Source organism: Lytechinus variegatus, chromosome 3 (assembly GCF_018143015.1).
Source record: "Lytechinus variegatus isolate NC3 chromosome 3, Lvar_3.0, whole genome shotgun sequence".
Lineage (NCBI taxonomy): Eukaryota > Metazoa > Echinodermata > Echinoidea > Temnopleuroida > Toxopneustidae > Lytechinus > Lytechinus variegatus.
In genome coordinates, this window is record NC_054742.1 from 29439716 (window position 1) to 29466513 (window position 26798).

Genomic DNA, 26798 nt, shown 5'->3' on the forward strand with positions numbered 1-26798 from the left:
ATATTCCTACTTTTTTATTATAATATCAAATTTTGTGATAGATTTTGACATAATATTCAGAAAATCATATCATATTTTACTTTCTATTTTTCCTTTTATTTCCTGTCCACTTTTTTCTTTGTCATGATTTTTTTTTCAATTGAGGGGGGAGGGGGCATCCCGAGCACCCGCCCATCTGTGTGGCACTGTTTGTAACACACAATGAAAGGATTTGAAAAAAAATCCATGCTCTCCCATACTTCGTTTGAAAATTGTTTTAGCTTGAAGAAGGAATATTCAAAGCTAACAGAGAGCATATAAAAAAGAAACAACAGAACAATTTAATTAAATAAATAGATCTGAAAATGAATTTTGACGGCATGATTTGAAAATTATGGCAAAGATAATGAAGAGGAAGTCTGCTAATTAGCAAGAAGTCCGATCATCACATTTATAATTTTATGCCATTTTGGCGCAAGCCTCCTTTTTAACCCCAGACAAAAACATTCCGTGTTTGCTCAAGCATGAACGAAACGAATTTGTTTTAATAGCATTTGAAAGATAAGACCTTAGAGCACATATCAACACCAAAATATAGACATCATAATTTGAAACAAAATTTTTATAGACTTATCAAATCTGTCCCGTTTTTTTTATACGCACTGTATAGGCTACCTCGTACCTCATTCCAGAGTAAGCCATGTGGAACTACAAGCATCACATCTCCTTCTCGGTCTCTGGCAGGCGCCCTCTGCGTTATATGATTGAAGATGCCATAATCGAGATCGTAGTAATTGCAAGCTCGGTAGGCTGTCGCAATGTCAACACGGGCTTCGTAGTTGAGTTCTGCTCTTGTCTTTTCAGAAGCCATTGTCGAAGTCTGCTGTGCAAACTCTTCACTTGATTAAGGGGTCTGAGTACACGGCCTACAATGAATTATTTTCTTAACAAAAAAAAAATAAAATCCTTAAAGTCGACCTCATTTTACGATTGGTCTGCAACTCAATCTTGGAATAAAACGTAGTCGGGAACGTAGTAGAAATTGATGCTAATATTGAGACATGGAATATCTTACTGTGTAATGTTCGAAATCATACCAATACCTATGTTCAAATCTGTGACTATGATAATTATCACCGTTCTTAGAATAAAGCAAATTAAATATCTAGTCGTAATGACATCATATCAGTCGTAAGATTGGCTACGATATGAAACTAAGTTTGCCTTTATTCGAAAATAAAGGCTTGCAGTCTTTCAAAATGCTTATATTAGTATTCGTTCAATTAATTTTAACTTCAAATAAAATGATAAGTTCCATTCACATATTCAGGAAATGAGCAAAATGCGATTTGTTCCAAAATCGGATCGCGAACAGTCGTATATGTGCGGTGGCCTTAAGATTCAGAGCGCTTTTGACGAAAATAGACCTTGAATTTGCGGATTGGTATTCGTGTTAGGTACCGTAAGGGGGTAAATTTGAAGAAAAAGGTTGCTAGGCATAATTTACTGCACTGCAGGGGATCATTGACTTGATATACTCGCACTTTCACCCTTATTTAACTGGAGGTCAATTTTAACCGCCCCCCTCGACAAATTTCGTCACTACGACGTCGCGCAAAATATTCTGACCGCACCGCTCGCTAACCTTCTTGCGCATCTTTTGAGACAAATACCGTGTTTACACTTAATCGGCATTTGGTTCAGAACCAAAAGCCGATGCAGAATCACCTTTTGGTTTGCGTTTAAACGTTGTTACAACTCGCGGTTCAGAACCGCGAGTCGATTCAAAAGCCGACTAAGTGTAAACACGGTAAAAATTTGCGACGCCCGGGTACACGGTTCCAAAATTACGCACATTTTTGTAAGTGCACGTTAGACCCCGAATTTCTCAGAAACGTGATTCCGTTTACAAAGTCAATCCTAATTGTGTTTTTTCAACCCAAAATCATAAAATGTATGATTATTTTTACTTTTGTTTGGATTTATTCTATGCTATTTATGATCGCAAAAGGGTCCCTGACAAAGTTCATTGGAAAAAACAATAACAAAGGTTAAAAAAAAGAAATACATGAAAATTGATAAAACAATAAAATACATAAGAAATCAATTATATTTTGGCAATTTTTGTACACATCTGTTAGAAAATGTAAAAATTGATATACTCTCACCAAAATTAGCATTCTACTAGCTATATAAACAATGCCTTAAATAAACATAACGTAAAATCGCACATAAAAACAGTAGAACATGATGATGTCGAAATTCATGATTCGTTTAAGATAGCTGACATGTTTAATCAATATTTTTCACAGACCGGAAAATATCTTGCCGAGAACATACCATTAACACACAAAACAATTACGGATTCCATTTCACGACCAAATCATAATTCTCCTTTTTTCTAGTACCAGTACATAGGAATGAAACATTACACGATGAACACTTTAACAAATAAAAAGAGCTGTGGGCGCAATGTTATTGCTAATATTTAATCAAAGAATGTTATAGACCATATTATTGATCCATATTCAAGTTTTCTATAGGTAATGACATCGTGTCAGACAATATAGAAATATCCAAGATAATACCAGTGCACAAGAAAGGAGAAAAAAATAAAGTATGTAACTATAGACCGATATCTTTATTGCCTACTCTATCAAAAGTTATGGAAAGGGTGATATATGCAATATTATTAGATTTTTTGAATGAATATAATATGATTTCTGACTTTCAATTTGGATTCCGCCAAAAGAACCGTACATCTCCTACTACACTCTCATTTGTTGACCAAAAAAATCACAAAACAACTCTGACAATGTCTGAACATACTTCCTGGACATCTTCAAGGTCTTTGACACTATCAACCATGAAATACTTTTATACAAACTTGAAAACTACGGAGTTCGTGGAAAGGCCTTGGAGTGGTTCAGGAACCACCTAAGAAATATTAAACAGTTTGCATGCATGAATGATAAAATATTCTTCTCTACAAAATGTAAATTGGGGTGTTCCCTAAGGCAGCATATATCGCTCAATTTTATTTACAATCTATGTAAATGGCATCCACAACTCATCTAAAATATTATTTTATATCTTTATTGCTTACGATTCAAATGTTCTTTATTCTCATCCTCATTCCGATATTTTCGTCTATATATTGAACATTAGTATAGTATAGTATTTATTTTCCGTATAAAAAAAACAAAAAAAAGCAAAACGGATGGATTGCCCATTTTCATTTTAGTCGACATGACTAAACTGTTCTTCCATGGGGTCCATATAAAATACAAAGTAAAAAGTAAACACATACGAAAGAGTATCATATACGGTAAATCAAACAGAATAACAAAAGTGACATGATGTTGTTATAAGAAAAGATCATAAAATTAAATAGTTTGGCAAGAATTTACACTAAATATTTTATAAAATGAATGAATTGAATGAATAAGGCTGCTGTCAAGTTATTAAAAAAAGGTTTTCACAAGGAGCAAGGAATAATAAAATGAATAATATGAATGTACAATGAATAAAAAAGATTATGTAATGATTGTAAACCGTCCTAATAACACAAAATTCTGGTTTACGCATACGATTTTTAAGAGGACTACAATATAAGAGCGTAAAAATATTGAAAGGAATTCAGGATAAAAGTACAGATTGCATTGAGACAACAACTAAATCATAAAACATGTACGTACACTGATTGGATTCATACGAGAAGTAAGAAATAAAAAGTAAAAATAAAAAGTAAAAGGAGAATGCACTTTGTGGAACTATTTAGTCGGATAAGCTCGAAATCAGTTTTTTATTTTAAGTTTTTTTAAGAGAACAATGGGGAAATGGGGAAGAAAGAAAATAAGAAAAACAAACAAACAAACAATGGGTAGAAATAAAAAAAAACCTACGATATTAACTTTATGACAAGGTAAGCATGCAGGTCACCGGAGTGAGATGATAATTTAGTTTTGAAATTGTTTACAGTAGGAGACAATTTTAAATCCAAAGGTAGGGCATTATATACCTTGGCACCTCTATATTAAAGGATTTCTTAAGGAATTCTGTCCGTGGTTTAGGTAAGAGTAGTTTTTCCCAATAGCGAGAAGAGTAATATTGAGGTGCGACCTTGAATTCATTACGCAAATACTGAGGAGTAAGTTCGTGCATTTAAATGCTGATTACTCCTTTTGTTAAGAAATTGCCAGCCCAGAGAATTATGCAGCTCAGCGACAGATATGTGTGACTCTGGTTTTACTCTTAATATGATACGAGCTGCTCTGTTCTCTACCTTTTGAATTTGGTCGATATATTTATTACATGCTGAGCTGTATTTTACGTCACCAAAATCAAAGTATGGGAGTATAAGAGACTAATAAATGGAGTTTACAACTAATTCATACAACGAGCGTCTTAATCGTCCTAAAAAAAACAACCATCTTACTTACTTTCTGGATTAGTTTTTCGATATGTTTATTCCAGGTCAAAGTTTCATCACAAATCAGTCCTAAGTACTTAAATTCGGTTACACTTCGTAATTCCGAAGCTTCGTAATTCCGAAGGTTCTTTATTCCGAAGGTTCGTAATTCCGAAACACGTAAATTGCCTATACCTCGATGTTCGTTAATCCGAAAACGAAAAAGGGTTCGTTAATCCGAACATTTGTGGCGTAATTCCGACGGTTCGTTATTCCGAAGGTTCGATAATCCGAAAACAAAATAAGGTTCGTTGTTCCGAAGGTTCGTTAATCCGAAAACGAAATAAGGTTCGTTGTTCCGAAGGTTCGTTAATCCGAAAACGAAATAAGGTTCGTTGTTCCGAAGGTTCGTTGATCCGAAAACGAAATAAGGTTCGTTGTTCCGAAGGTTCGTTGATCCGAAAACGAAATAAGGTTCGTTTTTCCGAAGGTTCGTTAATCCGAAAACGAAATAAGGTTCGTTAATCCGAAAACAAAATAAGGTTCGTTAATCCGAAAACGAAATAAGGTTCGCTAATCCGAAAACAAAATAAGGTTCGTTAATCCGAAAAATGAAAACCGTGAAAGCAGAGGCAAGGGGAGGGGGGCGGGGGCACTGTTGCCGTTCAATTATTATGAGGATGGGAAGGCAAGGGCGGCTGAACGAATTTTCGTTGGGGGTAAAGCCAAAAAAGAAACTCATACGTCAAAATGGGCACTTTGGTGATATTTTCACCTTAAGATTATCATCTGCTTGAAATCATTGTGTTTGATAGTGATTAAGTAGAGAAAAACTTTTTTGAAGTGACTTCTTATTATGGCAAAATGTATAATTAGGCTTTATTTTTCGGGAGAGAGTATAATGAGCGAGCGGCTTGGTAAAACAAATTCAAAGGTGAAGTTGTAAAACGTTTTTTGTGGTCAATTATTCTTAAAATGGCATTATTGCGAGGTGTTGCGAGCGTGAATCACAAGCTAAAACTTTAGGGTATTTAAATAAAAAATTAAAATAAGTTTTTTTAAATTCGAGCAGATTTCTGCTGTCATTAAAAAGATGTGCATCTAACAAAAGAATTAACACGAGCGCAAAACGCGAGCTTAAACATACTGACCAGAAAAGGAACCTGTTAAAGAAAGCATTTAGTGACCTCTTTAGGATGCATATTTCACCAATCAAATATGAGAGTGCGAAGCGCAAGCTGAAAATTTGCAATATTCCAGCCTGAAAACTTAACTTAACTTGTATACTTTAAAAAGAGTATTTCATTTCGAAAAAACATAAAAAACGGCATATTTATTTTTGAAAAAGGAACTTTCCCATTTTGGAAAATATTAATTTCCCTGTTTTTTATTTAATTTTGGGGGTGCAAGTGCCCCCTGCCTCCCTCCCGGCGGATCCAACTTTCGTCAAATAGGGGGGCAATATTTTTTTCTGTCCTATTTTCCTCGATCGGCAGCTTAAAGTTGTTTTTTTTTGTTTCTTTGAAAGGGTAGTCCTAACAGTCAATTAGCTTTATACTTATAAAATAAAGTAAATATGTAATGGATTTTAAAGACGGCTTGACGATTTAAAATGATTTATTAGCGGGCTAGCAAAATACACATTTTAGTTTGTTTTGATTTTGAAAGGGGGCGTGGTTGCCCGAGAAAGGGCTCGTGACCCGACCCGTAAAGGGCGGGGCAGCGCTTTTTGGCGCCCGCGCCAAAGAATTTGGGCACAATGCCAGACATTTGCCGCGGTTGAGCTATGCGCGGATAAAAGTGCGGGGAATGCTTCATTTTCGTTTTGGCTTTCAATGAAGAGAGATGACGGTGCATGTGTAAAGCGTGCTTACAAAATTTTTTGAAAATTTTCTTTCGGCACTGGCAACTAGGCCTAGGTGGCAGATATTTCGACATTTGTCTAGCTACCTATACCGGATATCTACACAAAGGATTCATACTTTTATTGGATTATACAGACGCTGATTTCAGTTTTTTACTGTCTTCAGACTTCAGCCTCAGGAATTGTTGCCGTAGAACTAAGACTAAGTTAGCTGTGCCGATTTGTGGACCTAAAAGATTCAGTTTGCAACTTCAGGATTGAATTTTTTCTTGGCGGTTCGCTTGATTGAACTTTGGAGGTGATTGCATCCAGGATTCATTGGACTTGGGCTGAGTGACGGAGCTTCGAGTCTAACTCTAGTTTCGCGAGTTGATCATGCCAAAGGTTAAGGCCAAGAAAATAACGACCGCAGGTGCGAGGAAGGGAGATGACACACCGAAGAGGAGGCCGGGTCGGCCGAGAGGTCCACGGGCGACGTCAACCCCCGCAAGTGTGGATCTGGGGCTGGGAGGCGGCAACAACGGGCCAGGAAGGAGCGGTGAGTTAAATCCCTCTCAGTCTCAAGTTGTCGATGTTGATGAAAAAAGTGGTAGGCCTAGGTCTAAAGTTGGTGATAAAATGGCAGAGCTAGATCTAGATCTAGTGGGGCGGGAAGGCCAGGCGCCCGTGGGCAGATCTATTGCTTGGCATGAGATAGTAGCTCAGGAGTCGGATACCGGTAGCTCGGGGCAGGCTCAGCCAGCAGTTTCAGTGCCGGCGCGGTCGGCAGGGGTAGCCGAAGATCTAGGCCTAGATCTAGTGGAGGTCGGTGTTGAGAGATCTGAGCCCCAGGCGCCTAGGCTTTCTGCCGTGTTGGGGGCACCGGAACCATTTATTAGCGCATGCGACCCACTAGGTGTGGAAGTGGCTATCTCACTGAAGGAAAAAATTTGGGCAAGTGAATATATAGATTTGGGAGTGCTCCTTAAGCATAATAATGCACGTGATGAGTTTGGGGCCTTGAGTGTAGGTGACACCACTTTGAGTTTGTGTCAATCGGGATCTGGTCTTGGTTTGCAACTTCAACCTCAATCAAAGGCTAAGAAAATCATGTCGGTAGAGCAGTGGACTTCGGTGTTTCTAGTATTTGCCTCAATTTACGCTGAGAAGCACATTGAAAGGAGCAGGGAGCTCATGAAATATATGGATTTGATAAGGCATGCAGCCCGTGCGTTTGCAGGTTATGGCTGGCGTGACTATGACACTCAGTTTAGGAGCAAGCAGGCGCGTTTACCCGGGCGATCCTGGGCGAGCGTCGACGCCGAGTTGTGGTTGATGCTGGTGGCCTCTAATGGTCCGCGGCAGCGCCACAATTTACCCCATGCCCCTCGCCATCAGTTCTACAGAGGGGAGTACGGCGCGAGAAAATCTTTTCCCTTCGGAGGAAAGGGACCCGGAGCCAATGGCACACCCAGCCGAGGCGTGTGCTTTGCCTTTAATAGAGGCAAGTGCATGCGAGGCAAAGCTTGCATCTATGAGCACAAGTGTTCCCGCTGCCAGGCGACAGGTCATGGGGCTAAGCAGTGTAGCCAAGGGCGGGCCGGTTCCAGTCCCGCTGGCAGTAAATAGGTCTACGGCTAGTGCGGTGTCGTCTATTGCTCCGACCCCTATTAAGTTAGCACGTTTGGTGCCCATGTTAGCTACTTATCCTAATCAGGAGCATGCTCAGTGCTTGTATAATGGTTTTAAGTTTGGTTTTTCATTACATTTTGAAGGGGACAGGGTCCCATTGGTTGTTAAAAACCTGAAATCAGCATTCGAACACATGGATACGTTGAAAAAGAAATTGAGGGATGAAATAGACTTAGGTAGGATAGTTGGGCCTTTTGTTGTTCCTCCCTTCGAGAATATGAGGTGTTCACCAGTGGGGTTGGTGCCCAAAAAGGCCCCAGGGGAGTTCCGTATGATTCAACATTTATCGGCACCCAGGGGAAATTCAGTTAATGATGGCATACCGGAGGGGCAGTGTACAGTAACATATTCGTCCTTTGATTCGGCGGTAGATATTGTGACGCAATTGGGGCGGGGTGCCCTTATGGGAAAGACTGACATTAAGTCAGCTTTCAGGCTCTTGCCTGTTCACCCAAAAGATTTTGAGTTGCTTGGGATGTATATAGATGGTCGTTACTATTTTGATCGTTGTTTGCCGATGGGCTGCGCAGTTTCTTGTTCCACTTTTGAATGTTTTAGTACTTTTTTAGAGTTTTGCGCGAGAAAAGTTGCGAAGTCGCAAAATATTGTCCATTATTTGGATGATTTCTTTTTTGCAGGCGGCCCTGCCTCGGAGGATTGCAGGCGGGCAATGCATTGTTTTGAAGCAATTTGCGAACGATTTGGGGTGCCCATAGCGCGAGAAAAAACGGAAGGCCCGACCACACAGTTGTCATATCTTGGGCTGGTAATAGATAGCGTTTCTCAGCAGGTTCGGGTACCGGAGGACAAAATTGAGAAATTAGTAGGGAAATTAAATTGGGCGGTACAGAAACAAAAAATTTCCCTAAGAGACATTCAGTCGATTGTAGGTAGTCTAAACTTTGTATGTAAGGCAATTGCTCCAGGGCGAGCATTCATGAGACGGCTCATTGACTTAACTAAGAGCGTTAAGCGTCCTTTTCACATGGTTAGGTTGACGAGAGGGGCTAAGGCTGACTTGCGGGTTTGGTTGGAGTTCTTGGCACATTTTAATGGTCAAGTTTTCTTCCGGGCTCCAGGCTGGTTTGGAAGCGAGGAAATTCAGTTTTTCACTGATGCGGCGGCTGGCATTGGTTTTGGAATTTTCTTTGGAGGCAGGTGGGCTCAATCCAGGTGGCCTGCTGATTTCCAGGCCGGTAGGAGGTCTATAGCTTTTTTAGAGCTATTCCCTATTTGGGTAGGCTTGGAGATTTGGGGCATGGAGCTAAAGGACAAGAATATATTGTTTAATTGTGATAATCAGGCCGTGGTGGCAGTACTTAACAAGCAGTCGGCGCTATGCCCTGATATTATGGTTTTGGTGAGGAAGGTGGTGATTATATGTTTAAGCAATAATATAGTGTTGAGGGCTAGGCATGTACATGGATGTGATAATGGTATAGCTGATGCACTATCTCGATTTCAGATGCCGAGGTTCCATGCGTTAGCACCGGGGGCCGCCCGGGAGGGCGTGGAGGTTCCAGTCCGTCTTTGGAAGAGCTGGCTATCGAGAGAAGTCGACTGCTGATGGCTTCTAGGGCAGCTCGAACACACACAACTTACTCTATTGCCTTGGGGGCATACGTGAAATTTTGTAAAGTGTACGGATACGACCCCCAGCTACCCCCTAATGTAGAATGGGTGGCGCAGTTCATTTCTTATTTATCCTTTATGGGATATGCAGGGTCTACTATTCAAACATACATATCTGGGTTGGCATTTTATATGAGTTCATCTGGGCTAAAGGATGTGACCAAGAGTTTTGTGATTACAAGGTTAATTGAAGGGTGTAGGCGAAGTACTTTGAGAAGAGATGCTAGGCATCCAATCACATTGTCTGTGTTAAATAGAATGCTCGCCTACTTGAGGCATGTTTGTGGTAGTCATTACGATGTTTTGATGTACTCTGCTGCTTTTTCAGTGGCATTTTATGGTTTGTTGAGAGTTAGTGAGTTGACAGTAGAGTCCAGGCATAGATGTGAGTCTATTCTGCAGCACACAGATGTTAGGGTCACTGGCGATGCACCGCATCGCAGGGTGGAATTATTCCTAAGGAAGTCAAAGACTGACCAGCGGGGAAATGGGTGCACCATTTCGATACCAGAGTTGGGGACAGTTAGCTGCCCTGTGATGGCGGTTATTCGTTATTTAGAAATCCGCCCAAAGAATGGTGGAGCCTTCTTTTGTTCATATGGTGCTCTCCCGCTAACTAGGCGTGAATTTGGAAACATGATAAAACGATGTTTGACATACGGGGATATGCCGGCGGCAATGTTTTCATCGCATTCCTTTCGTATTGGGGCGGCTACGACCGCTGCCATGGCCGGTTGCTCGGATGAGGAAATCCAACGCATGGGGCGTTGGGTTTCGAGTGCACATCGGAGATATATAAGACTCGACATGGTTAAGTAAAAAAATAAAAAAAAAAAAAAAAAAAAAAAAAAAAAAAGAACGAAAATATATATGAAATGATGATTTTAGGTTATTTGACATTTTGACCAAAATCAGGTGTAAGTTATCTTCCAATAATGTCACAACGCGTTTACTTTACACGAGGACATGTGCTTTAATCAAAGCCGTGGCCGATGGGTTGTTGGATATTTGGGTGTATAATTCTCAATATATCTGCTTACATGGTATTGTTTTATTTTATTCAGCCCTATTCAGAAGCAGGGTGGTATGTTCAGTGCCAAGAGGCTTGTTTACAAAGGAGCCCTTGTTACAGTATACATTATACATTATACATTATGCATCATATATTATACATTATACATTATACTTTATTACATTCTTTATACAAAATGAAGAAAGAGATGGTACTATATTGATGGGAATGTGTTTATACGTTATACATTATACATTATACCTTATACATTTTACATTATACATTATACCTTATACATTTTACATTATACATTATACATTATTATAAATTGATTGGAATGTGCTCAGACATTATACATTATACATTATTATATATTGGTTGGAATGTGTTTATACATTATACATTATTACATTATACAAAAGGAAGAAAGGGATAGTACTATATTGATTGGAAGGTGTTTGGAACATCAGATTGATCATAACGACCCCCCCCCCCCCCCCTGTACATGTTGATATCAATATACATGTATCATCAAAATAACTCTGGGCTTAATATTGAATGAGTAAGTGCGGGTTTAATGATATCACACAATTACGAGCATTCTGCTTTTTAGAGAGAATGTTACAACGGTATAATGACGTGTTTAATATCAATGCTTTCAGGATTAAGGGGAGGGGTCAAAAATGTGATTACATACATTGTATCTTGGAGGGGAAAACCCCGTGATGAAGGGGTGGTGAAGGGTAGCAGACCTTTCAGGGGGAAATTTTCATACTTCAAAATTCTGCCCAGCCCTCTTTTCTTGTTTTCTATTACAGGACCTGTGGTGTGGATCATAGGGGACTCGATAGTGTTTTGGGCACATCGCAGGGCGAAGAACACCGGCGAGGCTGACCTTGGACTTGGAACGTCGGTCCGCTGGTTGGGGAAAAGGGGGCTACGAATTGAAGGGGTAAGCGATTGGTTAGATAAGATGGGTCGGAGTGAACCAAAGCCTTCAGTAGTAGTATTGCATGTAGGAACGAATGACATTGAGGCACTGTCCAAGAAGAAGCTGGCTAGTTTGACGTATAGACTTTTTGACGCCAATAAGGACAAATTTCAAATAGTGTGGTCGGACATTTTGGAGAGGGTTTGGTACCCCGCTGGCTGTACAGGAGATCAAGGTAAATTGGACTTAAAGAGAAGGGCGGCCAATAGGTACGCCAAGGCTTTAGCTGCAAGATTTCATGGTAAAGCCATACCGCATCCATCAATATCCCATAATGACATTTCGCTGTATAGAACTGATGGCCTACATCTGGCCGATGAAGGGTTGGACAGATTTATCAGTGAGTTAAAAGTTGGTCTTTCATATCTTCGTTGAGTATGTATTTATACATTTTACCTTAGTCGCTCCGGCGTGACCGACTCCAGACCGTCCGATCCGATAGTATGAATAAGGGTTTTGGCTGGTCTGGAGCCGGTTTCACCAGTGTGTCTATGCTTTCATAATGTATCATTTGTTGTTATTTAGCTGCTCATGCATTTACGTTCAATGTATGCATGCATTAAATCATGTTGGGGTCAGTTATGGATAACCTAGATATACATTGTAATGGAGGAATGAGCAATGTTCCCTGGTACCCCCCCCCCCCCTGGTAAAAGCACTAAGGATGATAACGTTGGTGAATACTAGTAGAATGATCCTGTAATGGTTGCTAAGATTTATTGAATATCTTGGTAGATACGAGTAAAATTTTGACGTGTTTGTTGGCGGTCGATCATATATAAATAAATTATATATTCTCGTTTGGCGGTAATTTGGCAATTAGGCCACCTGAAACACGTATTTTCCAAGAATAATTGGGTATTTCTGGTCATGCCAGGGTAGGCATGTGGATTTTAATCAATTATGTTATGTTATTATGTAAGTTGCAGGTCCCCACTCGTTACCTAGGTGAGGGGGACCTATTTGTACATACAAATGTTTGAGAACGCTGTTAAACTGAAATAATTGTGTCATGCTTAAAGTTTAATCTTAGCCTGACCTGATCTTAAAGGCGGGCAGGCTGGTCTATAGTCATGGGCATTCATATATCTCTATATGCTATATTTATGTCATCTGTAATCCACCGATAGCTCATAATTAATAGCTGTGCTGGGATTCCGGTCCGGCTAGCAGGGAACCAGTGGGAAAACAGCCATGAATTTTAAACATTGAAGAACTTACGAGGGGGGCCTTCTAGCCGGGGGTTTAACCCCTCTCCGAGGAGCTTATTAAACAAGGGTATCGGTTGGTTACAGACATTATCGGTATATGTATATGTGATGATATTCATACACTGTACACAAAAAGCAGAATTGGTAAAGATGCACATTCATCTCTATTTTCATTAAAGCCACGACAAATCGCAATTCACTTGTTCTTGTTGTTTTGTTAGCCGTGAATAATGGATTTTAAAGACGGCTTGACGATTTAAAATGATTTATTAGCGGGCTAGCAAAATACACATTTTAGTTTGTTTTGATTTTGAAAGGGGGCGTGGTTGCCCGAGAAAGGGCTCGTGACCCGACCCGTAAAGGGCGGGGCAGCGCTTTTTGGCGCCCGCGCCAAAGAATTTGGGCACAATGCCAGACATTTGCCGCGGTTGAGCTATGCGCGGATAAAAGTGCGGGGAATGCTTCATTTTCGTTTTGGCTTTCAATGAAGAGAGATGACGGTGCATGTGTAAAGCGTGCTTACAAAATTCCCACCTCCTCCCCATTACCATCCTCTAGTTATAATTAAGGGGGATGTTGACATATATATCGTGGGGGGATTCTTGCATATTATGGATATGGTTGTGTATTTATTGTCCTTGTGCATTCTTAATGTTATTTTGTTTATTTAGTTTTTGTTTGCAAGGAAGAAGTCAATTCGAAATTACTATGAAGCAGGTTATGCCTCAAACGTTCATGTGAGTTGTCATAAAAATCCAAGTTATGGATGGTTATAGAAAAAATCTGGGGATTGAAATTATAATTTTCTCAGGTCATTTGAGAAGAAATGTTTATGAATTCATAATTTCTATGTATGTTTTATTTTCCTCTACCATGAGCATTATATATGAAGAAATGTTTGATAAGATTGCATAGGCTTCATTTCAGATAAAGTTATTTCTCGGGTCTGCATCGGACTCCTTAGGAATTAGACGGAAGTATTGTCCCAATTTTTAGGCTTCTTCAAGTTCAGCCGAATGTTCAGGTCTTTAGGCGTAGTATGTTGATATACTTATGTGAATTTGTATGGTAATTTTGTCATGGTGTATTTATTATTAATACTGCCCACCTTTGGTATAGGAAGCAGCTCACGCATCAGTCAGATTTGAGTTATGGTTTTTAAATATCTGTTGTGTGCTGCCCGTTCAGGCAGAAATTGTGAAGAAATGATCGTTTTGGGGAAAGATATTGAAGAAAATATTATTTAGTTTAATTGCATTGATGTATATGTTAATGACGAACACGCATTGGTCATTTACAACGAGTGATACTTTCGTACCTTGCTTCCCTTTGCCAGAGTATGGCCATATTAGTGAATTTCGTTTGGTGAAACAAATTTCTTTCTGAATTCAATTTCCTTTATTAAAGTTCCTTTAAGGGGCTCAATATTTTCAGTGGGATGAAAATTGGATACCTATAGTTGGCTTGAATACCAGCAGTAGTTGATCTTGGCAAAGTGTGATTAGGGGGGGGGGGGGGGGTACAAGTACTTTTGCATTTATATTTTCCAGGGAAGTTGTATTTGTTGAATCTATATGATACTCTATAATGAATGGTGTATGAAGCAGTTGGAGGGTGATGGTATACTTTTCATGGTTAATTTCAGAATCTAGGCAGAGCCTAGGCTGATAGAAGAGCGTAACACGAATCCAAATTCGAGGGTGTTTGACCTGGTCGCACACCAATCCTAACAACGATCGTCGTGCATAAGTGGGCCGTAAGGGAATTTTATCCTCCTGTCCTATTTTGGCCAGTGGGCAGGCGGGTTTTCGCCCTTACTCGTTTTTGGGAGGAGTGTTGACGCCTTGTGTGTTGTTGAAAAACAAGCAGTTGAAGTTCTGGGGGCATGATTTCAGTAAGAGGCGCATTATTAAAGTACCTCCTTTTTTCCTTTCCATGCCAGGGCAGGCATGTGGATTTTAATCAATTATGTTATGTTATTATGTAAGTTGCAGGTCCCCACTCGTTACCTAGGTGAGGGGGACCTATTTGTACATACAAATGTTTGAGAACGCTGTTAAACTGAAATAATTGTGTCATGCTTAAAGTTTAATCTTAGCCTGACCTGATCTTAAAGGCGGGCAGGCTGGTCTATAGTCATGGGCATTCATATATCTCTATATGCTATATTTATGTCATCTGTAATCCACCGATAGCTCATAATTAATAGCTGTGCTGGGATTCCGGTCCGGCTAGCAGGGAACCAGTGGGAAAACAGCCATGAATTTTAAACATTGAAGAACTTACGAGGGGGGCCTTCTAGCCGGGGGTTTAACCCCTCTCCGAGGAGCTTATTAAACAAGGGTATCGGTTGGTTACAGACATTATCGGTATATGTATATGTGATGATATTCATACACTGTACACAAAAAGCAGAATTGGTAAAGATGCACATTCATCTCTATTTTCATTAAAGCCACGACAAATCGCAATTCACTTGTTCTTGTTGTTTTGTTAGCCGTGAATAATAACATGATAAACCCTTTTTAAATAATGCAAGCGCGAGCTATATATTTTTTTTGATGGGCAATATGTTTGTGATCTTCAAAACGAGATGCCTATGTAACTAAATTTAGATAATAACTGCGAGCAAGAAGCGCGAACAGAAATTTTAAATATATAAGCTCTGACCTGATCTAAAGGGGACATTTTAAGAACTTTTTGCAGTTTGCCATGAAGACGATGCGTTTTTCAACCAATGGCGGCGGAACGTATTTTATTTTTTCGGGGGGGGGGGGGCGCAAAGAAAAAAAAAAGGCCAATAGGGGCAATTTGGTGCAAGCGGATATTTTCACCATGAGATTATCATCTGTGTAAAGAGGTTGTGTGTTTTGTAGTAATTAAATTGAGCACAATTTTTTAAGTGATCACTAGAGTTATATATTTACGTTTCATTTCTGGGAGCGTAGCGAGCAAGCGGTTTGGGGGAAAAAAATCCAATCTGAAATTATGTAAAATTCGCCTTTTTGGTCAAGTACTGTTAAAAGGGCATCCTTGTGAGATGTTGCGAGCGAATCACGTGCTCAAACTTTTGGAAATTTCATGCAGGTCTAGAATGATAATTGATATAGATATTATTTACCCAGGGAAGCCACTTCAGTTCTGAAAACTGTTCTCCCAGCTATTATTATTATTTTTTTTACAAGAATGCTTAGAATGTCCAGTTTTCAGGTTTGGAAAATCGGAAAAGTTTGGCTCACGTTTCTCGCTCGCATCAAGTATTGTTTATTGAGGAACTCATTCTATTCCTGGTTACAAATAAAAAAAAGTATAAAATGTCCAGTTTTCAGGTTGGAATATCACAAATTTTAAGCTTGCGGTTCGCGCTCTCATTATTTAGTTCGTGAGATATATACTCTATTCATGAGTCACTAAATGCAGTCCTTAAAAAATTACTTTCTGAAGCCTGTTGCATAAAACTTTTTACCTTAGAAAACTGGTAAAAACTGACAACTAAGGTTAGTCTGATTTCCGCCATTTACTTTAGCACAGGGCAAAAACTCCTGTAAAAGCAATTTATGCAACGGGCCCCAGGTCAGTATACAGCTCGCCCTCGCATTAATTCTTTAGAAAGATACACATCTTTCTCACGATTACAAAAAATGCTCCGAATGCTCAATTCACGTCTTGAAATGTCTACTAGTTTGAGCTTGCGATTCGCGCTTTCAACATCTCACAAGGATCATTATTAGTATTATTTTTATTACCAGCAGAAGCTGTTATTAAAAATGACATCCCCTCCAATACAAATCCTATTATCTAGAGGTTACTCGCACGCGACCAACACACTTGATCCCTGCATCTTTAAACCATTTGCTTAGGCAGCAATTGCTCAGATAAAATCGAAATCGGCCTATGCTTGATCAGGGCGCCTATATTTTTAATGATATACATGCTTTTGGCCACAACACACGCATGTATCATCGATCGTTATTACTATCATTGCATAATATCGTGTAATCTTGTAACGACAACATCGTTTTTGTTACCAAAATGAATTATTCTCATTTTCGGAAATACGAACCTTATTTAATTTTCGGATTAACGAACCTTATTTCGTTTTCGGATTAACGAACCTTCGGAATTACGAACCTTATTTCGTTTTCGGATTGACGAACCTTCGGAATTACGAACCTCATTTCTTTTTCGGATTAACGAACCTTCGGAATTACGAACCTTATTTCGTTTTCGGATTAACGAACCTTCGGAATTACGAACCTTATTTCGTTTTCGGATTGACGAACCTTCGGAATTACGAACCTTCGGATTGACGAACCTTCGGAAATACGAACCTTCGGAATAACCGAACCTTCGGAATTACGAATGTATGCGCTTAAATTCACGCACTTGGTTTATACAGGAGTTGTATAATGTTACATTCAAGACATTGTGTTTAGCAAGCATATTATGTTTACTTCCGAGTAGGATGCATTCTGTTTTGTTACAATTGACACTCAGTTTGTTATTATACAACCTGCTTATGAACATTCTCGAGGTTGGAGTTAAGAGCTGACTCTACATTTTGGATCGATGGGTGAGAAGAGTAAAGAACCTTGTCATCGGCGTACAATTAAACCTGACATAATTTCACACAGTCCATGAGATCATTTATGTACATGATGAAAAATAGTGGTCCTAGCAGTGAACCTTGCGGGACTCCGCAGGTAATGTTAGATTCTGCAGAAAGCTCAGAGTTGACAAGCGTCCTACAAATTCTGTCGGTCAAGTAACTTTCCATCAATAGCAATGGAGTATATACCTAGCTGTATCCCAATATTAGTAAGCTTCGTTAAAAGAATTCCCCAGTCTACGGTGTCGAAGGCCTTTTTGAGATCGACAAACACCGCACCGGTATATACTCCTTCTTATCAATTGCATGGTACCAGTCATCAGTTACCTTGATCAATGTTGCGATCGTTGAATGTCTTGCCCAGAAACCGGATTGTGCCGGCGAGAGGATATTGTGGATATGTAAGTACGAGAGGACCTACCTCTGAACTACACGTTCTAAAATTTTTGACAAGGAAAGAGGGAGATGGATCTAAAATTTGATGTAATTGTTTTATCTCCATTTTTATGAATTGGGATGATTTTTGCAATCTTCCATTGTTTGGGAAATTTTCCTGCTTTCAACGAGAAGTTTATCAAATAGGTGATACTGGGTATTATTTCGTAAGCACATAATTTCAAAACGAATACAGAAATGCCGTCCAGTCCCACTGGTTTTGTGTTTCTTAAATTTCGTATGATATCGAGTACATCAGTTTCTTTTACAGGGGAAAAGCAAAACGAGCCTTTTGCAGTATTCGTGGTATTCTGCAGGTCTTGGGAATGTTTGGTAATATATTAGCAAGATCGCTTTCGACATTAGAAAAAAAATTATTGAAATTGTTTGCAGCTTTTAAAGCATTATTAGAACCGAGAGTGACCCTTGAATCACACTATTTATTTGTTATAATTGATTTCAAAGTTTTCCAAGTATATTTTGTATTATTACATTCCGACAGTTTATTCGAGTAGTATTTCTTTTCTGCTTTTGCAATTTCGGAAGTTACTTTATTACGCAATTTTCTATATTCGCGCATAAGATTATCATCTCTAAGTTTACAAGCTTTCTTTTTTTATTTTGTCACGTTATTTCATTAGTTTGTAGATATAGGACTTCATCCAGGGTGACTCTCTATCTCTAATTCTCCTACAAATATAGGTTCTGCCATCAGTTGACGGCTTCGTCTATTGTCTTACATTCACTGAGTTTCGACCATTCTTGGGCACGGATGTCGTCCTTGAACAATTCTGGATTAAGATCTTTACAATTCCTATATGATATTAATCTGGGGGATGTTTTCACTCCAGAATTACATACTAAGAAACTAATAGAATGGTCGCTCATTCCGTTGTGTAGAACACCGTGATTTTTTATCTTATCAGGGCAGTTAGTAATCATGTGATCAACTAAAGTAGCGGAAACATGAGTTACTCTGGTTGGTATTGTTTTGTTTACTTGAAATAAGCCATACCTATCATTGATTTCTTGATATTGTTTACTCATACTTAATAATGTTCGTGACAGTAAATCACAAATTATGTTACCGACTAAAATTACGTCAAGGCTTAGCCCGTCTATGTATTTTGTAAAATGCTCAATAGAGATTTAGTACTTCAATATTTGACGATGGTGGTCTATACCAGGTTGAGAAAACAATTGGTTTTGAATGTTTTAGATAAAGTTTTACAGAGACAATTTCTAATTCATTCAGAGTCATGACTTAGTTCTTCATATTGAAGAGATGCGTGAATGTAGATCGCCACTCCACCCCCGTGTCAATTTCTATCCCTCCGTACAAGGGAGAAATTATCGATCTTAATTTCGTCATAAAAAATAGAATTATCAACTTTGGTCTCGTTTAAAGCGAGCAAATAATTATTATTACATTTAACGAATGACCTCACCTCATCAGTGTGCTTAAGAATACTATTAACATTCAGCTGGGCAATTTTAAGGCCCTGATTTCTCTCCAATTCATTGTACATAAGATTATTTTGAAAATTAGATTTTACATGACTTGACTGATCTTTGACCGTAAGTCGTGGCTCTCCTTCATCTTCAACCAAAAAGTTATGAAACGGCATTTCCTTGAAAATGCAAATGTTGCAATGCCAATTAACAAAACATTCTGACATGTTATCACACTCCTGCGCAAATTATATGCAGCCATTGGTTACACATGGTACATTTGAGTCCTTTCTGATTTTTCTTATCAGTTTTTTTTGCAAGAAGCACAGTGGTATTTACAAGTATATGTCACGTTATCCATAATAAACAAAAATACAACTTACAAACTTACACACTATTCGATAAGTGAAGAACGAATATCAAATACAAATAATCTAAAGATAAGGGTATGAGAGAAAAAAAATGAGACGAAAAAAGAAAATGAAAAAAAAAATTAAAAGGAAAAAAGACAACAAATAATATTAATAATAAAAGTAACACTACACTCTAAAAACAAGAAATGTTAAATTAACATCTGAAAGGTTGGATGAGTGACAACATTTTCTAAATGTTGCATTTACCACTTTAAATGGTTCTACCCAACACTTAAAATGTTGGATTCAGCTTTATACAAGGTTGGATGTAACATTTGGTAAAGGTTGTCACTCCTCCAACCTTTCTTATGTTGATTTAACATTCCAATTTTTAGAGTGTATAACAATATTAAGTATAGTAGCGAGATATCCAAGTTCTACGGTAACAGACCAGGTCATGTAGAGTTCAAAATGGTTGATGTTGACACTCAGAAACGCAGAGTTAAATCAGGATTTGTTTAGATTTTTGAATAGCAAAAGTTAATCCACCGAGACCACCGTCTTGATTATATTCATTTTCCTTGTTCTATTGATTATGAATCAAGATCTGGATCAAAACATATCGTGAATATCTGAGATGAACAGGGGCAGAAATCTTTCCTAATTCAAGGTAATTTCGACGAAAATAAATTTGACATGCAAGAATACAAAAAAAGGTTATGATCCAAAAAGTAAGGTCATCTCGTCCTAAAATACATGCTTTATTTCGGTTTTGAATGATGTATTTCTTACCATCATAAAAGACCATTTATAATATAGTAGGGGGACATTCGATATCATGTTCCCCATATTATTTTGAGTAGGGGGACACGTCCCTCATGTCCCCCTGGGATTTCCGCCCATGTTCATGGAGATGAAAATAAATGGAATGAAATAGAGTTACTTAAAGTAAAAACATACACAAAAAATAGGGCAAATTTCATACGCTTGTTGGCATTATTAATTAGTTGAAAATATAAACAATCATTTTTTGTTGAAAATTTTACTAAACAGTTTTGGAGTTTACATCTGCGGCTCAACGCTTGTGCAACAGTTTGCGGCGATTTTTTTTTGTGTTTCCAGCTTCACTCCGTAGATAAAGCTCGCTCTCTGTGTTGGCTCCCATGCAGGCGCGGATCCAGGAGGGGGCCGAGCCGGCCCCGGCCCCCCTATTTTTTGACAACCTGCAGAAAAAAGTTTACTCTTTACCTTGACAGAAACTACGAAAAACAGAAAGAAAAGTAAGAAAGAGGTATTTTACCCATGATGTGTAATTTACAGTCTCGTAACGACCGACCCGCGCGTTTCCGTTTTACACCCTGGCGAAGGCATTTTCCGGAAAAGTAGCCAAAAAGCGACTAGTGAAGAGTCTACACACGTCGCTGGTTGCATGCAGCTTGCGACACAGGCGAGTCCACCATGCACCGCATGCAATTTGCACAGTTACTGATCAGAGTTCCTCGGCACTTCATGTACAGAGAGAGCGGCAGTCAGGAGTGAAATCCGAACATCATGCTTTTGCAGTCGCGTTGTTTATGATATTTTTTTTCTAAAAATAAATTATTAACTAAATGAATAGAATGACAGACAAAATCAAAATAAACAGATACTTATAATGGAAAGACAAATTGAAGTTTGATACACTTAGAAGCTGCCGAAAGATAGATATAGAAGACTGATAAATAGATATAGACAGATAGATAGATAGATAGAAAGAGAGAGAAAGAGGGAGAGATGGATGGATAGATAGATAAATAGAGAGAGCTAGGGGAGAGACAGAGAGGTCGATATGGAGAGGGGGAGAGAGAGAAAGAGAGAGAGAAGGAGAGAGAGAGAGATGTTATAGATAGAAATATGGACGGACAAAGAGAAACAGAGAAAAAAGACAGACAGATGCTAGAGAGGGAGAGAGATAGAGAATTTGAGAGACAGATAGATATATGTTAGATAGATAGAAAGATAAAGAATGAGAGAGACATAGAAGATAGACAAATTAACAGATAGATAGATATATAGATAGAGAGAAATAGAGAAAGACAGACAGATGGATAGATAGAGATAGATAGATGAGAGATAGATAGATGTTAGCCTATAGTAGGAGACAAAGAATATTAACAAATTAACAGATAGATAAGTTAAAAAAATAGATAGATAAATAGAGAGAATAAGAGAAAGACAGATAAATAGATAGATAGATAGAGATATTAGATAGATAATTAAAGAATGAGAGAGACAGAGAAGGTTATTAATAAATTAACAGATAAATAGATACTCTAGTTAAAAAATAGATAAATAGATAGAGAGAAATAGAGAAAGACAGACAGATGGATAGATAGATGGATAGAGAGATAGATAGAGAATTTGAGAGATAGATGGATGTCAGATAGATCAAGAATGAGAGAGAAGAGCGACAAATTAACAGATAGATACTGTAGCCAGGTAGGTAGAGAGAGAGAAATAGAGAAAGACAGACAGATGGATGGATAGAGAATTTGAGATAGATAGATGTTAGATAAAGAATGAGAGAGACAGAAAAGATTATTAGATATATAGATACTGCAGTTACATAGGTAGAGATAGAATTTGAGAGATAGATATACTATAACAGACAGAGAGAAAGACAGACATCAGCAAATCGGCAAGGCCGGCGGCAAGGCAAATGATCAAGGCAAACATTCGTATTGAACCTGGAAAGTATAAGCTCAGTTGCACTTGCAAGTACGGTATGTTCTGCGGATAACTTCGGTGCGGACCATAGAGTTATATAACTCTATGGTGCGGACTTTGGATCGCGCGCCCAGCTGATATGTAAACAAACGTAGACGTAGACTCTTCACTAGTCGCTTTTTGGCTACTTTTCCGGAAAATGCCTTCGCCAGGGTGTAAAACGGAAACGCGCCGGCCCGACCCCGAAAGGAAACCAAAAAAAAAGGTGAGGGGAAGAATTGGAAAATAGACTTTATATAAAAAATTTCGCTCGCGCTTCGCGCTCGCATTGCCTGTGTAATGAATCCCATTCAAGAGGGTTAAATGACACTAATATATAACCAGTATATATACAATATATCCAGTTCTGATATCAATTTGCACACAATTCTCTAGCACATCAAGCATTTATTATTTTGTTTGATTTACACAAATTGTTTAATGTGTATCAAAATGTTCGGCTCGCGCTGCGCGCTCGCATGCGCTCGCATTGTTTAATTTGTGAGATACCTATGCTCTTTGAAAATTCTTACCAAAATTTGTCAAAATGCTCCTTTATCATGTCAGTATATCAAAAAATTAAGCTCATGCTTCGCGCTCGCATTTAATTGTTTGAGACGCACAGCTTGTTTATTTAAATAAAAACGCGCTTAGACTGTTCATTTTTTTCAGGTCGGAATATCAGAAATTTTGAGCTCGCGCTTCGCACTCTCATTATTTATTTGGTGATACTTGTATCCTCTTCAATAATCACTAAAAACAGTCCTAATTGAGTCACTTTTCACGTTACTATAAGATAAAATTTCGGCATTGTTTAGTTGGATACTTATCTTTGTTCATGATTATAAAGACTGCTCTGAATCTTCAGTTCTAAGGACATAAAATATCAAAGATTTTTAGCTCGCGCTTCGCGCTCGCATTATATATTAAGACCACATGAGATACCTAATATTGTTTATAGCAATAAAAACTAACATATACTTAAAACTTCAGTCTTTAGTTAGGATTACCCAGTGAAAAACCAACAAAAAAAAAAGCCAGATTGTAGCGGCCAATCGAGAAATATGTTGGTCAAAATATTTTTCGGCCCCCCTATTGGCGAAAGCTGGAGCTGGATCCGCCCCTGGCTCCTGTTTGTTTAGAAATATCTCATACGGAACCTCAAAGTCAAGTGCAATATACGATTGAATTATTACGCGTGATGAATATTATGAGTGTGTTTTTCATGCAGGCATACAGCGGCTTCTAAACACTAAAAACTCTCAGAATGAAATGATCCGATGAAGACAAAATGACCAGAAAACCAGAAGGCCTATATCTCCAACAGACCATTATCTATAGGAGTCACAATTGGTAATCAGTAATGTATCACTTACCGTCTCTCTCCGTTTTGAAACCTCTAGAAGATTGTAGAATGGTATAGAGCTCTCTACAATATACAATGTAGATCTACTAACTACTTCAAACACAGAGAGTTTGGTGTAGTCTTTACTCTAGACATGATATTGCAGGGGCGCATCCAGCCATCGCCAATAGGGGGAGGGGGAGGGGGAGGGGGGGGGGTCAGTCACATTTTCTCTGATCGGCCGCTTGAAGTTGATTATGAAGGGGTATCCTAATAGTCACTTCTAGGATTTATTCCTATAAGTCAACTTAAAAATATACCAAAGAAAATCATAAGCTTTATTTAAATAGTGGAGCGTTGTGGCCCAGTGGATTAGTTTCCGGACTTTGAAAGAGAGAATCTTGGGTTCGAATCCCAGCCATTATTCATTTCCTTCGGCAAGAAATTTATCCACATTGTGCTGCACTCAACCCAGGTGAGGTGAATGGGGTACCTGGCAGGAATTTATAAATGCGTGCGCTGTAATCTCAGTAATTACGGCTGCCAAGCTACAGCTGGGGTAATAATATCCAAGTCCTTTGGAAGCGCATAATAGAGACATTATTCATAATAATATGCGCTATACGAGAACTGTTTATTATTATTATTATAGTGCAAAGGCGAAGCGCGAGCTATTTTTGTTATGTATTTTGTCCTTAAATGTAAACTTTCTGGGCAATACGGTTAATGGCTGCTAGCAGTTAGCCATGAAGACGTTGCATATTTCAACAATCAAATAAATCGATCGCGAAGCACGAGCTGGAAATTTTGACATTTCTACCTGAAGAATGGAAATTCAAAGCTCTTGTTAATCGTGAAAAGGATAAGTATATAACTAAACTAGTGATGCGAGCGCGAGAGGAAAATAATCGAGATTTAGACCTAAAAATGGGACACTCTTTTCGTGTTTTGTAATCACGAAATGGATGAGTAATTGGAAATCTGCCTACATTAAAAATGGTAGTGCAAATCGCGAGCAGAAATTTTTGATAAACTGTCATGAAATGGGGATTTTACATATGGTATTGATTAAAGTGCCAAATAATTATAAGTCTGCGTTTACAGACTAGAGAGAGTACATCACACCGCCAAATACAGTTGGCTGCGACAGGAAGGAAAAAGATATTCATTCGAGCCAACCCACAAATCATTTCATTGGCCCACTTATTGTCGGGAACAGGCGCGTACGCAGGATTTTTGAAAGGGGGGGGGGTTTTCGAGCTGATTTTTTTTTAAATCTCCCGCCCAGTCTCTAAAAAGTGATGTGCGGGGGGGGGGGAGGTGATGTTTTTTTTTTTTCAGCGCTGCAAATAAGACAATAACATTTAAGTGGGGATGGGTATGTAACAGTGCGGTCATGACCCTCGAGCGAGCAGAAATGTTCTCGTTTTTGCGTTGAAAACATAACCTTTTTGTCAATAGTTTGTTGGTATCATAGTCGATGCTACATGTCCTTCGGATCGTAGCACTCATGATATGGCCAACCGCGTAGCCAGGATTTCATTTTGGAGGGGGTGGTAAATGCACGCGAAGCGCGCTCCCTAGGGGGTGGGTGCAGGGAGGGGAGTTTCCCCCTCCCGCGCGAAGCGCGAAGCTTTTAGTGTTTCATAAATTAAAATGAAAAGGAGCCGTTTCTCTTGTCTCTAGTACCTCCAATTCGGTTGACTATATTGCGATTTTGAACCTTGTTTTCAAAAGTGATTGTAAACGCACAAAAGAGGTATACAATGGAGGAAATTAAAATGATAATAACTCCGCGCGAAGAGCGGAAGCTAAAGTGATTTATCAATTTTTCTTGCCATAAAAAGGGTCCCGAGAAAAGGGTATTCTCAAAGATATATTGAAACTTTCTTTGGAAAGATCAGATTTGATTACAAACAATTTAGCATCAGTGCATATTTTTAACTCGCAAAACAGAGGAGAAGATTGGTAGAGGAAGATATTCCTCCCCGCGCAGAGCAATGAAACTCTGAAATTTCAAAGGGCGGACGTTTCATCAAATGCAGATATCTCTAATACCCCATCGGCTCTAATTCAATTGATTTTCTAAGATTATTGAACTTCATTACAAGGAATATAGTGCGCATAAAGTTGAAACTTCTGTGATTTATTGAAATTATCTATCTATATAATAAAGGATGATTATTTTTTTTTTACTTATCCTGAAGCGCTTCATTTTGAATATAAAGAAACTTAAGTGTCATTCAAAATTTCAAACTGAGGGCGCAAAACAGGACAGGAGATGAATGTATACAGGGAAATGACATGAAGTTTAATACAATTTGATAAAAAAAATATTGTACTTTTTTATTTAATACGACACGAATTCCATACCTTCCTCTTTTTAAATTAGGAACCTGTTTGCCCCCAAATTATGGTTGTTTATAGTAATGAGCTGAAAAGCGGGAGAAGCTGACTTTATGGAGGTGACGGCAGAAACTGATATAAAGATTTTACCCGCTCGGAGCCGACCAGACCAGAAGTTGCGCGATCAATTGAAAAAAAAAGATAACTTCATACATTTACTTCGGCCTAACCTTACTCAAATTCATGCCCTAATGTATACAATTTTAACTTTAACTGGCAAGAAGCACATAGCTGAGGTGGAAAAACAGGGTTAGAGAAAAGGTGGGGGGAACAATGGAGAACTTCAATATTGTCATTTAACCGCGCGCAGCGCGGAAGCAAAATTCATATATGAATTTAAAGCAAGAAGAGTGAAGGAGTTTCTCTTTTGAGAAAAAAATAAAGAATAAATAGAAAAACACAAAGCTACCTTTCTTCCCTTTCCTTCCTTCCCTTTTCCTTTTCTCCTCTCCTTTTTTCCCTTCTTTTTTTTCTTTTTGGGGACTTTTTTTTTGGGGGGCGACCGCCCCCCCCTGGCTACGCGCCTGGATATGGCCTTGATCAGAACACTAGAAACTTGAGAAATGTCATGAATAATTACGAGCGAGCGGAGCAAGCGAGCCGAAATGTTTGCGTTTTTCCGTCAAAACATACAATTCTTCTCAATAGCTTGTTGGTAATGATTACATATTAGTTGATGATA

The 26798-nt window shown here is 38.6% G+C and overlaps 2 protein-coding genes across 2 annotated transcripts in view; one reads left to right on the forward strand and one right to left on the reverse strand.

The window, feature by feature from the left end:
• The window catches only part of LOC121410712 (putative aldolase class 2 protein PA3430), a 31283-nt gene extending 7479 nt beyond the window's left edge, over window positions 1-23804 (reverse strand). The window contains 2 exon segments of the mRNA XM_041602967.1: window positions 662-922; window positions 23742-23804. Coding sequence (XP_041458901.1) covers window positions 662-850 — 189 coding nt within the window. The 5' untranslated portion in view covers window positions 851-922; window positions 23742-23804.
• LOC121410713 lies at window positions 6281-12013 on the forward strand. Its single transcript, XM_041602968.1, has 2 exons — window positions 6281-6792; window positions 11388-12013. The coding sequence occupies exons 1-2, from the start codon at window positions 6630-6632 to the stop codon at window positions 11933-11935; spliced, it is 711 nt and encodes a 236-aa protein (XP_041458902.1). The 5' UTR covers window positions 6281-6629; the 3' UTR covers window positions 11936-12013.
• Window positions 23805-26798: the final 2994 nt, after the last annotated feature.